Source organism: Oryx dammah, unplaced genomic scaffold, assembly GCF_014754425.2.
Source record: "Oryx dammah isolate SB20612 unplaced genomic scaffold, SCBI_Odam_1.1 HiC_scaffold_14, whole genome shotgun sequence".
In the NCBI taxonomy this organism is placed as follows: Eukaryota; Metazoa; Chordata; class Mammalia; order Artiodactyla; family Bovidae; genus Oryx; species Oryx dammah.
The window spans coordinates 42,897,251-42,913,300 of record NW_024070198.1 but is presented as its reverse complement, the minus strand read 5'-3'; the positions used below and the strand labels follow the sequence as shown (position 1 = coordinate 42,913,300).

Below are 16,050 nucleotides of genomic sequence, written 5' to 3'. Positions count from 1 at the left end.
CCAAGGCTCCGGACAAGAGCCCAGACCTAATTATGGGCAGATGTCTCTTTTAGTACTTGTGTGGTTTTTTTTTTTTTCCCCCTCCTTTCCCTGATCTGACATTTCCCCCCCCCCCCCCACTCCACGATGCCCCCCCCCGCTTTAATTGTGACTTTAGCAAGGGAATCAGTGCAGGGTCATGTGCAGACGTGCTTCTTATAACTTGAAGAGTGATAGCTTTTCTGGTTGTTTGCAGCACACGCCAAAGAAGATGAGTCAAGGACCGACACTTTTCTCTTGTGGAATCATGGGTGAGTAACCAGGTGGCTGCGAACAGTCCTCCTCGAGCGCCTTCCCCCAGGGCCCGAGTTCTCCAGGGGGAGAGGCTAGAAGCCCTTTCTGGACGCAGGCACAAGGAGTGGCCTTGGGGACTCTCTTCTGTGTTGTTGGAACTGTCTCGGTCTCAGCAGTGCTGGAGCAGGGCAGGGGCTATGGGGGCTGAGTGAGGGGCTGGGCACTGGGGCGTGGTTTACAGACATTATTTCCAGCAGTGAAACTGAGTTTGTGTCTGATCATTAAAGTGACCATGTTCATTGCTTTCTTTTTTTTTTTTTTAATTCAGAAAAATGTACCATTAGTGTAAAGTACAAAATAACAATCTCACACAGCCCCAGCACCCAGTTATAACTACTGTTAATACTTTGGTGTAACTTCTGTCATTTGCAGTTTTTACATAGCCAAGTCCATGATGAACGTATGATTATACAAAATTATTTATTAAAACTTGTTTTTGCTTTTTTTTTCTGCATACTAATAATGACCCATCATTTCCCTGTAGCATGAAAGCTGCCCATCCCATGCATTATAATGAGTCTATAGTATTGTCTTTTAAGGAGGTAGCTCGTTTCTCGGTTGTTGGGTAGGACTGTTCTGTTGATGGTGACTCAGTGTCTGAATCTCACTCTGCCTTTCGGATTATTCCTTTGGGTGGTTCCCAGGAGTGGAGTAGAGAGGCCGGGGGGGCAGGCACATTTTCATTTTTAAGGCTCTTGCTTTGTGTTTCTGATATGCTTTCCAGAAAGGTTGCCGTGGTGCCCTGTTCCCACGCAAGCGTTAATTACCGTTTTCCATAAGGGGGCCGAAAGGATGACTGTATTGACTGTTGATTCCTCTCTGCTCCCGGTGATCGGGCTGCTTCTCCTTGCGCCCTCTCCCCTGGACTCCTGCCCGCTTCCGGGACATGGCTCCTGATGAGTTTCTATAAGCCGGGCTTCCGTGGCGGGTCCCCTCTTTGGGGTTTCAGGTTTGCCTCCCCAGGACTGCGTTCAGTGTCCGTGGCCTTTTGTCTTGGCCCTTTTCCCTCTGGGCACAGCGTTTTCTTCTGTAGGCTCAATTCCCATAGGTGGAAGGTGGGGGTGGTCCTGGGGGGTCCTTATCACGTGTCACAGTGAGCGTGGTGCTGTGCCGGGCATCTGAGGTGCAGGGTCCCCCTGGACTCCACAGCTGCTCTAGGCGGCAGGCAGGGGTGCTCCGCTCACATCTGGGGTGGCACTCCAAGGCCCCTCAGTGGGCAGAGCTGGACCCCGGGGCGGGGGAATGACTGTTTGCTTCTCACTCTCAAGCCGCAGCTGTGTGGGAGAGCCCTGGGTGGCCTCCTTGGTGCTTGCCCCCCGGGGAAATGGAACCAGGGAGCTCACCTGGCCTTGGTTTACCCGTGTGACACACTTCTGAGGCCTGTCCCCACCGGAGGCTTGGCTGCACACCTTGGTTGTGGTTAACGGCTCTCAGCAAACCCTCCGCACCCCATCCTCATGGCCCAGAAGCCCGCCTCCTCACCCTCTTCCTGGGCCAGACCCACAGTTGGGCTGTAGCTGGGCCGTCTTCCTCTGTCGTGTCCAGGAAAGGAAGTGAGCGGGGCTCCTGGGCATACCCACCCCTCTGCTGCCCCGCCCCAGGGAGCTCAGAATTGGGCTGGACTGGTGACCCAGACGGTGGAACCCTTGGTCTTTATTTCAAGACCTTAACCGTCAGGCTTCCTTGGCCTTTGCTGTAAGTGCATCGCAATAAGTTAGCGTTCTCGAGGGTTCATGATGGTGGTGATGGCCCTCACACAGTCACTGTGAACTGTTTACCTTTTCCAAGCCTCAGTTTCCTTATCTGTGAAATGGGTGTTGGGACAACACCTACCTTGCTATGAGGTCTCCGAGATTCTTGGAAGGAGCTTGGCGCAGCGTGAGCACCGTACGTGACAGGTGGAGAAGAAGGCTGAGCTTAGATTGAGAGTCCTGCTCCTGTGAGAGGCCTCCACACCCCCGGGACTACCTTGGTTTCCTTTGTGGGCGTTGGGTGGGGGGTGGTGCAGGTGCGAGTCACCCTTGTGGGGAAGGTGCTCAGGCCCGGGGAGCAAAGCAGAGGCGAGCAGGGGAGGTCTCTTCCCAGAGTTCCAGCAGAGTCCGTCTGAGCCTGCCGAACCCAGCAGTCTGCCTTCTGCCTGGGGGCCCCGGGGCTACAGAACGACTGGGCTGCTGCCCCTCGAGGCTCTGGTGCGCAGGGCAGCCCCTCAGGAAGGGCTCCCTGGTCCGTGGGCTCTTCGCCTCCACGAGGTCTGTGCCCTCCTGCTCTGCCAGCTGGTGCCAGGGCCCTTCCAGGCAGTGAAGGACCATGGGGTCCATGCAGTCACACCCCCACCCCCCGCCCCTTCTGTGACTTCTCTCTCTCTCTCCCATCTCTTCATCTTTCTGTTGTCCTAAGCCCTTCCTTGATTCGGGAGATCCTGACCCACCTGACAGCGTGTGCTACCAGGGCTTTTAGAAAAGTCGGCGCTAGTTCGGTTCAGGGTGCCTTATTCTGGTTGGTGTTTATTGAGTCCCTGCTCCGTGCCAGCGAGTCAGCCCCTGCCCTCGAGGGGGCTTCTGTCTAGTGGAGGAGCAAGGCCAGGGAGCGTGGATTTCCCCTGGATCCGTGTGAAGGGGCCCCTCGGCGCTGTCCTCCTGGGCCTCCCTCTGCATCCTGCACCTCGTGGGGTCCGTGGGATTTAAGGAGGCGCCGGCTCGCACTCCACCTCCGTCCCTTCCCCGCACTTGCTCCGGTGGGTGTCAGGGGTCCGAGGCCCTCCCCAGGCTGTGTGCTTGTGGAGGCTTCAGCCCGGGACTCACTGCGTGGCCGCGCCCTGTGACACGCACGAGCAGCAGCCGCGAGACTTTATCTCTCCGTGTCTGGTTTTCGTAGCAAAGACCCCCAGGGGCGGTAGGTGGGGGGAGCGGGGCGCGGCCCTCACCAAAGATGAAGCCTCACAGCATTATAATCACCAAACCCCCTGCCTGTCTCCCGAGACAGAAGACTCCGGTTCTGCCCCTGATTAGTGGAATTCTCCCGTGAGAGCTGGGCTCAGCGTGGACCTGGGACTCAGGGCATTTCCCTCTCAAGCCCCCATGCAGGGGTCCTCGCTGGACACCGGGATGAGCTGGAGGGTTTCGTGAGTGTTCATAAGAAAACCCAGGCAAGTGTGTTTGGTGGGAAGGGCCCGTTGGCTTCCTCTGGAGAAGCTGCCCTTGCTGGCATGGAGATAAAATGTGTTACTAATATCATCAGCGCTCACAACTGCGTTTTGGCTTTTAAATACTTCATGCTTAGTTATCCTGAGCTGGATTGCAGGGCCCTCCCCGCAGGTCTCGTCCCCCACTTCAAGTTTGGGAGCTTGATACAAAGAAGTAGTTTTGTCCTTTTCCAGCGTGGGGGTGGGGAGACAAGAGCAGCGTGACTGTGGACGGGAGAAGCAGGGCGGAGGGGACCAGGCCACGGCTGGCCTGCCCTGCCAGGGCTGAGTGCCTGGCTAGCCTGGGCACCATAGGGCTCCTTCTATAGCAGAGGTGATGGCGTGCCTCTGGGTTTCTCTCCTCACCTCCCAGACCATCCTCAGCACGCCTCCTGGGCTGAACCAGAACTGCCTCTGCAAACAGCTTCTCTGGGGAGAGCCGTGTCTGCCCAGGGAATTGTGTTCCTGACACAGGAAACCTTGGTCAGGTGGCAGCTTCAGGGATGTGGCCCGCCCACCAGTCAGCTGGCCCGACAGGCGAGCCAGCCCCGTTCGTGGCTGTGATTGCTCGTGGGTGCACGCGGGGGCCTGGCTGCATCCGAGAAGACCTCCCCGAGCCGGGCTGGGGTGGGGCAGTCGCCAGGGAATCCTCGGCCTGTGGCTCCCTCCCCTGTGGCTCCTCCACTGTTGGGCCTGGGAGATGCTTCTTCACGCTGACCCAGGGTCATGTGTGGATGGGTCAAATCTCTTTTGGTGAAACAGGACAAGCAGATGAGAGGGGCCTCCATTCACCACCCTGGGCTCGGCTCCTTGCACCCCATTGAACGAGTTCCATGTTGCAAGGACTCTGGACTCTGCCCACTGCTCTCTCCTCAGCCATCGGATGAGCTGGAGACTAGGAAATCAAACAACGTGAGCAAGCATGTGCAGCCCCGGTTACTTCCGAAAGGCCACTAGGAGAAGGCGTGTAAATACAAGTCCATGGATGGGGAACAAAACAATTCAGATGCTTAAAAAAGAAAAAAAAAAAAATTGGGTGGAAACCCATAATTACTTTAGGAGTTATGGTAATAAATTATTTATTAATGTAAATTATCTCACAGGCAAAGAACATAGAGGAAACTTGAGCAGAAGGATCATACATTATGTATAAAAAGGAATTGTAAAAATATTATAGCAGCCCTCCTTGTACCACTGTGGTTCAGGTTTGTCAGCATTTTAATTATAAGCCCTTACTTTCCAAGTTTAATTACTCGCTGTTAAAGTCTTCTCTGTACACAGAAGGCTTGCTCCTGGGGGCACCCCCGTATTAGTTTCTACAGAGTACCCCAATCGGCTGTGCTGAGCCATGCAGGAGGAAGAGACTGCACTTTGAGATCGGGTAGCTTTTGGTCTTTTCACCTTCCCGCCATTTGTTGCTGAAAGTGGGCTGTGATTGCAGCAAGCGGGGGAAAAAGCCAGCATTCGGAGGTTAAGCGTTTCAGGTTTCCAAGAGCAAACGAACACAAGACTGAAATGAAATGAGCCGCAGTGATAACGAAGCCAGAATTTCTGGTCTCTGCCGCTTTTTCAGTCTCTCCGAGATAGCCACACTGCACATCATTCTTGGACCCAGGGCCTCCTATAAGAGCTGATTATTAGCCCACATAGGCTAGTACAAAAGTCCATAAAGAGTGCCTAGGACTGATTTTTTAGAACTTAGCTTTTAAGGACTACTCTTATTGACTGTAGTCACTGGTGGGGTTTGCCCATCTCTAAAACGGTGTAAGGTTTGTCCATGCGGCGTGCTTTCAGTCTTTCCTTTCACCACCTACTGGTTTCAGACAACGTTTCTGATACAAGGTACAGGATGGGACGTAGGTACAAAGTGTAGTTGGCACCTGATGCCCATTGATGGTTGAAAAGGGAGCCTCCCTGGCTGCCTTCTCACCCAGGCTGGCCTGACGTGGTGGGCACGGGCGAGGGAGCCCCAGAGGTGCCAGAGGGCGGAGAACAGTAGCTGCCAGACTGGCCGTGGGCACCCCCCACCCCAACCCGTGTGGTGCCTCTCCAGGCCACTTCCACGTGGAGAGACAGTTGTTAGGACGTAGCCTGGCCCCGCCGCCGGAGCACGGCCTCAGGACTGCAGACTGCTGAATTGGCGAGTGGCGTGTCCCTAGGCAAGACGCGAGGCCATCCTGTCCTGGAGTTGGTCTCCCCAGCCGTCACGTGGGGGAGCAGTCTGCTGCCCTGCGGGATGAGAGCTGTGCTTGGGTTATGCACTGAGGCTTTCCCTCAACTTCAGCAAAGATCCCACTGAGGGTGGGGGGGGGTGGTTAGCTAATTAACAATTAATGCGGCTATATTGACAGTTTCCTGAAAAGCTCTTGCAGTGGCCAGTTTCCTGCTCTGTGTCACGGTGCCCAGCTTTGCTGCACACGTGGGTTTGCAATTGAGTCCCTGGCTGCTGCCCATGGCCCATGCCCTGTGCAAACATGCAGCCAGGGTGGGAATCCGAAGGTGATGGATGGAACGGACCGCTCTGTTGCTTCGGAGTTTTCGTGGCCCTCATCTTTTTCTCTTTGTTTCATCTTTGGCCCACGCTGTGCGGCATGTGTGGGATCTTGGTTCCCTGAGCAGGAATGGAGCTCTATGACCCCTGCAGGGGAAGCACAAGAGTCTCAACCACTGGATCGCCCAGGGGACGTCCCGCCATGTGAATACCAGCTTTTCCCTACAGATTTCTGGAGGTTGGGGCGCAGCAGGAGGTCCATTCAAGGCAGGAAGGGCTGTCACAGGGCCCCAGCCCATGCTTCTGCCTACAGATGGGAGACCAGCCCACGCTACCAGTGCCCAGTCTGGAGGGGTTTATACCCCTTCACTGCCTGGGGATCCCCACTGGGCCTCTTTCTATAAGAGAAAGAGCCCCCTACAAGCAGTGGCCGCTGCCACAGGCCACCCTCACCTGGCTGGTGACGGCAGGACCCCAAGAACCCCCTGTACCCACCAGCCTGTCAGACGTCTCCCCAGTGCCCTTCCAGCCCGCCTTCCCTGGGTGGGGTCAGGGGAGCTTTGTCTCCAGCCATCCTGGCCCCTTGTTCTCCGGCCGTGGGCTGAGGTGTTGGGCATCCTGTGTTGTCCCTGAACCTAAGATGCATGGACATTCTCTGATTTATTGTGGGTGAAGGCGGGCATCGCCAGAGGCTGAGGCTTGTGCAGGCAAAGCCCAGGAGCCTTTTCTTCCTGGCCCAGCTCTGTGTTGAGTCTCCATCCTGGTGACTCAGGGAAAGAGGTGCTCCCGTAGGCCAGGGGCTCCTGAGTTCATTTGAAAGCACACGGTGCCGCTGTGGGCTAGCTCATGCCATCGTCCTCTATGTGTGTGTGATTCCACCTGTGCTCTTTTCATAAGACTGATGTAATAAAGCGGGCTCCAGAAAAGACACTGAGTTTCCCACTGAAAGGGTTGATGAGCTTCTCTCCTGCCCTAGATCAGGCAGAGAGTCCTTGCAGCCCGGAGGCCAAGTTAACACAGCCCCAGCCCCCAGGGCAGGGGAAGGGAGGCTGGTGTCAGCACAATCAGACAGGTGTGAAATCCGAGAATGAGTCAGCCAGCCCCAATCCGACTGAGGCCAGCGCGCTTGGCCCGAGCGGCTGCAAGAACCTTCCGTATCTTCGGTCTGTGCTTCAGGTGTCTAACCTCTTCTAGAAACCACATTCTGTTGTGGTTATGTCACCATAGAGCGGCCTCCAAACACGGCATGAAGATATCCAAGGCTGTCTTGTGAACATAATAAGAAGGCTTGTAGTCCACTAAGAATCTGGGCGCCCTGGGAATTTCCCTCCAAGTTTAAGGGCAGAAATGGAAACAAGAACATTTGAGGTCACATGCTATTTGTGTTCCTCTGGGTGTTTTCTTCCTCTGAGCTTGGAGATCCGTGCACCCAGCAGCCTCTGCCCTCCCTAGTTAAGGGATCTGGAGACCAAAGCCTGTGAGTGTGTGTGTGCGTTGCCGGGAGGGGGGAGAATCTGAGTTCCTGTCCCCCAGGTGCGGGCATCAACTTCTTCTGTGCCTCCCAGAAACTTCAGGCTCAGTTGGGGACCCTCAGCTTGGGGAGATCCCTTGGGGGTCATCTGGTCAAGTCCGTCTGTGAGGGAGCTAGATGGCTTGTGTGATTTGTGTGTTTGCGTGGTTGGCTCTCACCCTCTGTAGAAAAAGCCCTGGGCGTGTGTATCCTGCACACACACCCACTCCCGTGTATAAACCTCAAACTTGTGAAGACTGGCCCAGCGGGGAGATGGAGAAACCTGAGCTGCCCCTGAGGGTTACAAGTCACGGGGCCACCGAGAACTTAAGCAGCCGGGGGCACTGTCCTGGGCCCGTACCGTGTCCGCTGGGGGCTTGGTGCTCGGACCTTCCCTGAGAAGCCGCAGGCCACGGTGCGTCTTGTGGGGGTGGGGGGCCTCCCACTAGTCCCGTCATGTGAACGGTCGGCCTCTCAGGCCTTTCCCACTGGCTCTCTATCCAGAACACGCTGTGCAACTCGGGGACCCCACCCCCGTCCTATGAAAACGGGACCTCAACGTACTCTAAGGGCAAAGTCATCCTTCTCCATAATTCTGCTTTCTGTCGTTGCCCCAAACAAAGCCAGCGTTCAGTGATGTTCTGAACACAGGCTTCTAGAGACCAGCATGGTCCACCTTGCAGAAGCTTCCTGGTGTGGCTGGATGGTCTGACTGGGCCTCCATGGACGTGTCTGAGAGACACCCAGGCCCCTGTGCAGCCTGCAGTCTCGAACAGTGGTTCTCAACCACTTCACAAGAGAATAACCCGAGGAGTCTATTAAAAGGCAGGTTCCTGCCCCTAGAGATTCTGTGTATCATGGCAGGGACTGGGCCTAGGAATCTGCATTTTAACATCCCCAGCAGATACCCCTCTGGTGCTCCCGAAACCCCTCTTTGAGAGCACCCAAGTCCCCATTCCAGACACACCCCAAGCGGGAGGGCTGGGGCTCAACCACCTGAGTCGCCTCCAGTCTTGTCGTCACGGTCACGCTGCTGTCTCGTGAGCCCGTCTTATCCTCACAGGCCCTGTGCGAGGTGGTGGTTCAGTTCTCAGGGTGGCTCTGTGCAGAGGTTACAGTCAGTCTCCTCATTCTGTAGATGAAGAAGCCGAGACTCAGAGAGGTGAAGTCACTTGCAGAGCTGGGGCTCGAACCCAGGTCCACAGCCTTCCCACCACACCAAGTCCTCCAGCTCAGCGGACTCCCCGTGGCCACGGCCATCGTCGCTGTTGAAAGAGTTACGGTTATTTGTGCAGAGACGGTGTTGAATGGAGGGGCGGGGGCGTCCGGCGTCTTCCCCTTGGAGCCTTACTGAGGCCTTCTGTACAACGTGACAGCGTGCCCAGCGCTCAGGGCGGTTTGCCATTAAAAATTAGCTTCTATTCCTGTTTCTTTTGTTTGGTGACCTGACCCAGCAACTCGCCTTCTGTTCCCTGAGCAAAGGGGGAAAACACACGGGCTAAACATAGCCTCGATTGTTTTTACTTTTCTTTATGTTGTACTTCTTGAAGTGATAAAGATAGAAACAATTAAAATATTATCTGCTCTGCAGACAGAACAAGTAGCCACCTGGCTGGTGTTGACACGCAGTAGCAAGAGCTCAGAATCGGGCAGGGTTTTGTGTTTTCAAAGTGCCATGGCCGCTGCTGGGCCAGCCAGTGTCCCAGTCAGTTCCATACACGACCATCCCTGGCCCCAGTGGGTTGGGGAATTCATGGTACAGCCCTGGTCGGACCTGTTTGGCCAAGGGACGGTTGGTTACCTGTGCCAAGGGCAAGAGATATGCGAGACCAAGTGAACACCCATGGTGTGCTGGGTAGCCTTTATCTGCTCTGTATCACCGTTCTCTCCCTCCACCCTGCACCGGCTGAGGTCTGCTGTGTGCCAAGCCCTGTGCTGGGTGCGGGAACGTCAGGCCGTGACCGCCCTCTGGAACTTGTAGGTCAGCAGACGAAACAGACACGTAAACAGATAATGAAGGTTCAGTTACTGCGAGACACGTGACTGAAAGTCTACGCAAGGCGCTGCGGGTGCCCATAGGCTTGTGTGGGAAGGGGTGGATCTGCAGAGGAGGTGATGTTTGAGTTGGCTCTTCCATGGGGAGTAAGAGGCTGGTGGGAGGATACAGGCAGGAGAATAACATCCCGGGTCTCCTCCTCCTTGGAGGAGGAGCTGCAGATCCACAGTGGTCATGTTGCACCCGCATTTAACCAGTGCACTGAGTTGAGAATGGATTCTGTGAATCCTCCCTACAAGAGACATTTTACGTGTTAAGGTCCTGTAGATAGCATATTAACAAGCAGAGACATTACTTTGCCGACTAAGGTCCGTCTAGTCAAGGCTATGGTTTTTCCTGTGGTCATGTATGGATGTGAGTTGGACTGTGAAGAAGGCTGAGCGCTGAAGAATTGATGCTTTTGAACTGTGGTGTTGGAGAAGACTCTTGAGAGTCCCTTGGACTGCAGAGAGATCCAACCAGTCCATTCTGAAGATCAGCCCTGGGATTTCTTTGGAAGGAATGATGCTAAAGCTGAAGCTCTAGTACTTTGGCCACCTCATGCGAAGAGTTGACTCATTGGAAAAGACTCTGATGCTGAGGGGGATTGGGGGCAGGAGGAGAAGGGGACGACAGAGGATGAGATGGCTGGATGGCATCACGGACTCAATGGACATAAGTCTGAGTGAACTCCAGGAGTTGGTGATGGACAGGGAGGCCTGGCGTGCTGCGATTCATGGGGTCGCAAAGAGTCGGACACGACTGAGCGACTGAACTGAACTGAACTGAGAGGCTTCCTCTTTAAAACAGGAGTAGTTCCTGTAGGGGGGTAGGAAGGCTTTCGAGTTAGCCACCCAACCCCAGTTCCCACTGGGGATTTGAGAGTTAACCTCAAAACAGATCACACGGGGGACTTCCCTGGTGGTCCAGCGGTTAAGAACCCGCCTTCCAATGCAGGGGACATGGGTTTGGTCCCTGGTTGGGGAACTAAGATCCCACGTGCCACGGGGCAGCTGAGCCCCATGTGCCACGATTGCTGAGCCCGCCCACCACAGTGAAGACCCAGCACCACCAAAAATAAATAACAAAACAGCAACAACCACAAAATTGTGTGCACACCCCTCTGTACGTAGATATTAGTTGCGCTCATTCCTGCAGTTGCTCTATTAAGCTGTAGTTTTATGGGCTCTTCAGGGCTGTGGACGTGAAACCAGGAGCCCTCGAGAGCTGTTTCAAGGATTTTCAGGGAATGCCTTGGTGTCCCTGATTCCTGTCTGACTTGTGCCATGACGGGAGGTTTAGCGTCTGCAGCATGGGCCTCCTGGGGAGACCACGCGCAGACGGAGCCTGGACGCCAGGCTAGAGTGTTTGCCGCGGGAAACTGCAGCAAGGAACGGACTGTGGACACGTGGGGGCCTCAGAAAGTTCTCTGCAGAGAGAGCGAGGAGATTGGACTGGACTAGGGAGCCCCGAGGGGTCCAGTCAGGAAGCAGCGAGATCACAGGTGGCCACTGCAGAGCAAAGGGCCCCACTGAGTGAGAGAGAGAGAGAGAATGTCCATCCCTAACTGGCTCCTCTGCCATCCCCTTTTCTCATGGTTTCCCAGAGATGGGAAAGTTCCAGGGCGGTGAGGTAAAAAGGGAGCAGAAAGTGGTCTCTTCTGAGGACAGAATCCCTCTCCTTGACTTCCCGGGTCTCCCAGGGCCTGTGAGAGAGACCGTCTCTTGTGGGCTCTCAGCTCCTCAAATCGGGGCCATGGTGGCGCCGTCTTGGAGCCTTCACCGCCCTTGGTCGGCTCCTTGGTTCCTTGCTTAGCGGGCCACTGGCCCACTGGGCACCTCAGGGCCTTGTCCCAAAAGAGAAGTCCATGGCAAGCATTGTTTGGCAAGGACTTCCTGAAGACTGAAGGAGTGAACCCAGAGGAGGATGGGGGTCCTAGGCCCCAGCCCTCCACGTATTTGTTCTTACCGAAAACATAGAAACCCCAAGAAACGAAAAGGAGAAAAATCAACTAGCTCTCTGCCAGTTGACTGTGAACATGTTGGCTTGTTTTCCTTTTTATCTTCCCATATAACATATATGTTTTACTAAAGAGGAGTCACGCTATCTCTGTGGTTTTGTGTCCTCTTTCTTTATGTCTAGTATTACATCATTAACATTTCCCCACATCATTAATATTCTTTGAAACCGCTTTTTTCATGTTCCATGTTATTCTTTGATGATTTCTTTAACCACCCCTCTCCTCCATAGGACCTTTTTAGTTGTGTTTATCATTTTGCTATCACTCATGTCATTTTGCGGAGAAGGCAATGGCACCCCACTCCAGTACTCTTGCCTGGAAAATCCCATGGACGGAGGAGCCTGGGGTCGCTAAGAGTCAAACATGACTGAGCGACTTCACTTTCACTTTTTATTTTCATGCATTGGAGGAGGAAATGGCAACCCACTCTAGTATTCTTGCTTGGAGAATCCCAGGGACGGGGGAGCCTGGTGGGCTGCCATCTGTGGGGTCACACAGTCGGACATGGCTGATGCAACTTAGCAGCAGCAGCAGCAGCAGCATGTCATTTTGAAGAATATCAGTTCAGTTCAGTTCAGTCGCTCAGTCGTGTCCGACTCTTTGCGACCCCATGAATCGCAGCACGCCAGGCCTCCCTATTCATCAGCATCTCCCGGAGTTCACTCAGACTCATGTCCATCGAGTCCGTGATGCCATCCAGCCATCTCATCCTCTGTTGTCCCCTTCTCCTCCTGCCCCCAATCCCTCCCAACATCAGAGTCTTTTCCAATGAGTCAACTCTTCACATGAGGTGGCCAAAGTACTGGAGTTTCAACTTTAGCATCATTCCTTCCAAGGATATCCCAGGGTTGATCTCCTTCAGAATGGACTGGTTGGATCTCCTTGCAGTCCAAGGGACTCTCAAGAGCCTTCTCCAACACCACAGTTCAAAAGCATCAATTCTTCTGCGCTCAGCCTTCTTCATAGTCCAACTCTCACATCCATACATGACCACAGGAAAAACCATAGCCTTGACTAGATGGACCTTAGTTGGCAAAGTACTGTCTCTGCTTTTGAATATACTATCTAGGTTGGTCATAACTTTTCTTCCAAGGAGTAAGCGTCTTTTAATTTCAGGGCTGCAGTCACCATCTGCAGTGATTTTGGAGCCCCCCAAAATAAAGTCTGGCACTGTTTCCAGTGTTTCCCCATCTATTTCCCACGAAGTGATGGGACCGGATGCCATGATCTTCGTTTTCTGAATGTTGAGCTTTAAGCCAACTTTTTCGCTCTCCTCTTTCACTTTCATCAAGAGGCTTTTTAGTTCCTCTTCACTTTCTGCCATAAGGGTGGTGTCATCTGCATATCTGAGGTTATTGATATTTCTTCCGGCAATTTTGATTCCAGCTTGTGTTTCTTCCAGTCCAGCTTTTCTCGTGATGTACTCTGCATATAAGTTAAATAAGCAGGGTGACGATATACAGCCTTGATGCACTCCTTTTCCTATTTGGAACCAGTCTGTTGTTCCATGTCCAGTTCTAACTGTTGCTTCCTGACCTGCATACAGATTTCTCAAGAGGCAGGTCAGGTGGTCTGGTATTCCCATCTCTTTCAGAATTTTCCACAGTTTATTGTGACCCATACAGTCAAAGGCTTTGGCATAGTCAATAAAGCAGAAATAGATGTTTTCTGGAACTCTCTTGCTTTTTCCATGATCCAGCGGATGTTGGCAAGCGGATGTTTGATCTCTGGTTCCTCTGCCTTTTCTAAAACGAGCTTGAACATCACGGAGTTCACGGTTCACGTATTGCTGAAGCCTGGCTTAGAGAATTTTGAGCATTACTTTACTAGCACGTGAGATGAGTGCAATTGTGCGGTAGTTTGAGCATTTTTGGGCATTGCCTTTCTTTGGAATTGGAATGAAAACTGACCTTTTCCAGTCCTGTGGCCACTGCTGAGTTTTCCAAATTTGCTGGCATGTTGAGTGCAGCACTTTCACAGCATCATCTTTCAGGATTTGAACATCATCATACATAAATCTCCACTGTTTTTGGAGGATAAGTTTTCTTCTCAATCAGAGATGGTTGTGACTCAGTCAATGTTAGCTTGTATTTTTTTTTTTTAATTTTACTATTAGTTTTACTATTTTTTTTAAATTTTACTATTTTAGTTTACTGAACTTTCAACTGCTGATAAATGTCAAATTGAACCTCTTTTGAAAGAATGGTGACTACTTGAGGAATAGTGTATAATGAAGACCTCTTTTGAACAATGCATGCATCTAAGTTGCTTCAGTTGTGTCCAATTCTTTGTGACCCTGTGGACTACAGCCCTCCAGGCTCCTTTGTCCAGGGAATTTTCCAGGGAAGAATACTGGAGTGAGTTACCATTTCCTTCTCTGTGGGATCTTTCTGACCCAGGGATCGAACCTACTTCTCTTTACGTCTCCTGCATGGGCATGCGGGTTACCACTAGCACCACCTGGGAAGCCCATTTGGATCAAAGTAAATGCTATTTGCAAAAAGGTTAGTTTTGGTAATGCTCTGTCACGTTGGTTTAAAGAAACACGTATCGAGACTAGCCATGCACCAGGGTCCCGGCAGATTTCAGAGGTGAGAGGAATTGGACAGTTAGCATCAGTCCTGCTTTGTTCCTGGCTGGCCTGGCGAGGCAGGTCTCTCTTCTGCATCTCCAGCTTCTAAGGACCATGGCTCCCCCCGACACGTGGGAACAGCCTCTGGACAACTTATGTATGTCCCCTGTCCTGGGTCCCAGCCCCTCAAGCTCCGAGTCCCATGGCTGCGTAAGGGGCCCTCAAGGAAAGAGCACACGTTGAACCCCTCTGGCTTTTCCTCTGGCTTGTGACGCTCCCCCAACAAGTAGCTGCTGGCCGTGACATTCACCATGAGCTCAGTCCCTGCCTCTGGTGTGTCTCTTGGGCCCTTTGAGGAGTGGCCCCTGGTAGAGGAGATGGTCCTCCAGTCCTTGCTGCACTCCCGTAGGTGATGTCACAGGTTTCTGAGCGATGGCCGATCTTGCATGACTGGTAGACTCCTTAAGGGCAGGGCTGAGGTGGGATTCCCCTGCGGCTACCTCAGTGCCACTGTGTAGTGAAGAGAGGAGAGGGCTTTGGGTCGGGCCGGCCTGAGCTTGCATCTCTTCACCTGTTAGCTCTGGCTTCGGGGCCACTACCCCACCTCCCCAAGCCTGGGTTTCCCCATCTGGGCAGCGATGGTAGCCATGCAGGGCACACCGCAGGTTACACCCACCACCCACGGGGGTTGCACAGTAGTTGACTGTGGTGCTGAGAACCAGCGCGCATGAAATACCTGCTGACTGTCATTTCAGGTTTTACTTCTACCGACTGACTGACTCAAACCATACTTTTCTCTATATTCACATTTGCAGAGTTTATGAAGATGTGGAGATTAGAGAAAACCAGAAACATGCTAACATGGTGATTCCCAGCAGCACAGCGTATTTCTTAACTCTGTTTTTGTATTATTAACTATGTCAGATTTGTCTTTGAGCTCCTCAGATTCTCAGCACAGGGCCTGATTCCATAGCAGAAAAATAACACATAGTTCCTTGCAGGGTTGGCTTGTTTGTCTGTGAGTTCAAAGAGAGACCCCAATATGTAGGTTTAAATTGTACACTTAGGTCTCTTTGCAGCCCAAAACTTGATTCTCTGGACTTTAGCAACCTTGTCCTAGATTTTAACAAGTGAACACAAGCAAAGTACTCAGTGATTGGCAGCTGTTGTTGTAGTTGGCTGTGGAGCATTTTGGTGGAGGGGATGTAAATCAGTATAATATCCCTTTTCTATTGTCTGCCTTCATTTTAAAGAGGGAACTCAGGTCAGCTAACCTGGCAGCACCTCCAGCCACCAGCCACTCTGAGGGTCCCGACAGACTCACCTTTGGTCGCGGTCTTCCCCCAGGCCGTCGAGTCCCAGCTCCAGAGCAGAGAGCCCTGAGATGGCCGTAGCAGACGCGTTATCCCTGCTCTGCTGCCGGCCAGGGCAGAGGCCGGGCAAGTCGGTTTTGCTTCTAGAGGATGAGAGGCCTTTGGGGTGAACAGTAGCGCTTCAGACTGTCCTGGGAGGCTGGGGCTTCCCTGGTGGCTCAGGGGTGTAGAATCCGCCTGCAATGCAGGAGCCGTAGGAGACGTGGGTTCCATCCCTGGATCGGGAAGACCCCCTGGAGGAGGGTGTGGCAGTGGTCCCCCGTATTCTTGAGCCTGGAGAATCCCAGGGACAGAGGAGCCTGGTGGGCTACAGGTCCATGGGGTGGCAAAGAGTCGGACGTGACTGAAGTGACTTAGCGCGGGAGGCCGTGCAGTATGTTGGAAAGAAAACCGTGTCAGGAGTCGTGGGGCTGCCCTGCGTCTGACTCAGCACCTCGGGACTCACGTCCATCCCTCTGAGCCTCAGTTTCTCATCTGTAAAGCGAGGCCAGACTGGATGGCTTTTTTAAGGGCCTTTCTGTCTCTAACCTCCTGT

The 16,050-nt window shown here is 53.2% G+C and overlaps 1 protein-coding gene across 1 annotated transcript in view; it reads left to right on the top strand.

Annotated features, from left to right (window-relative positions):
- Positions 1–16,050, top strand: part of FAM53B (family with sequence similarity 53 member B) — a 114,640-nt gene that overhangs the window by 42,544 nt on the left and 56,046 nt on the right. Inside the window, exon 3 of the mRNA XM_040254781.1 lies at positions 236–290. Coding sequence (XP_040110715.1) covers positions 236–290 — 55 coding nt within the window. The remainder of the gene's footprint in view (positions 1–235; positions 291–16,050) is intronic.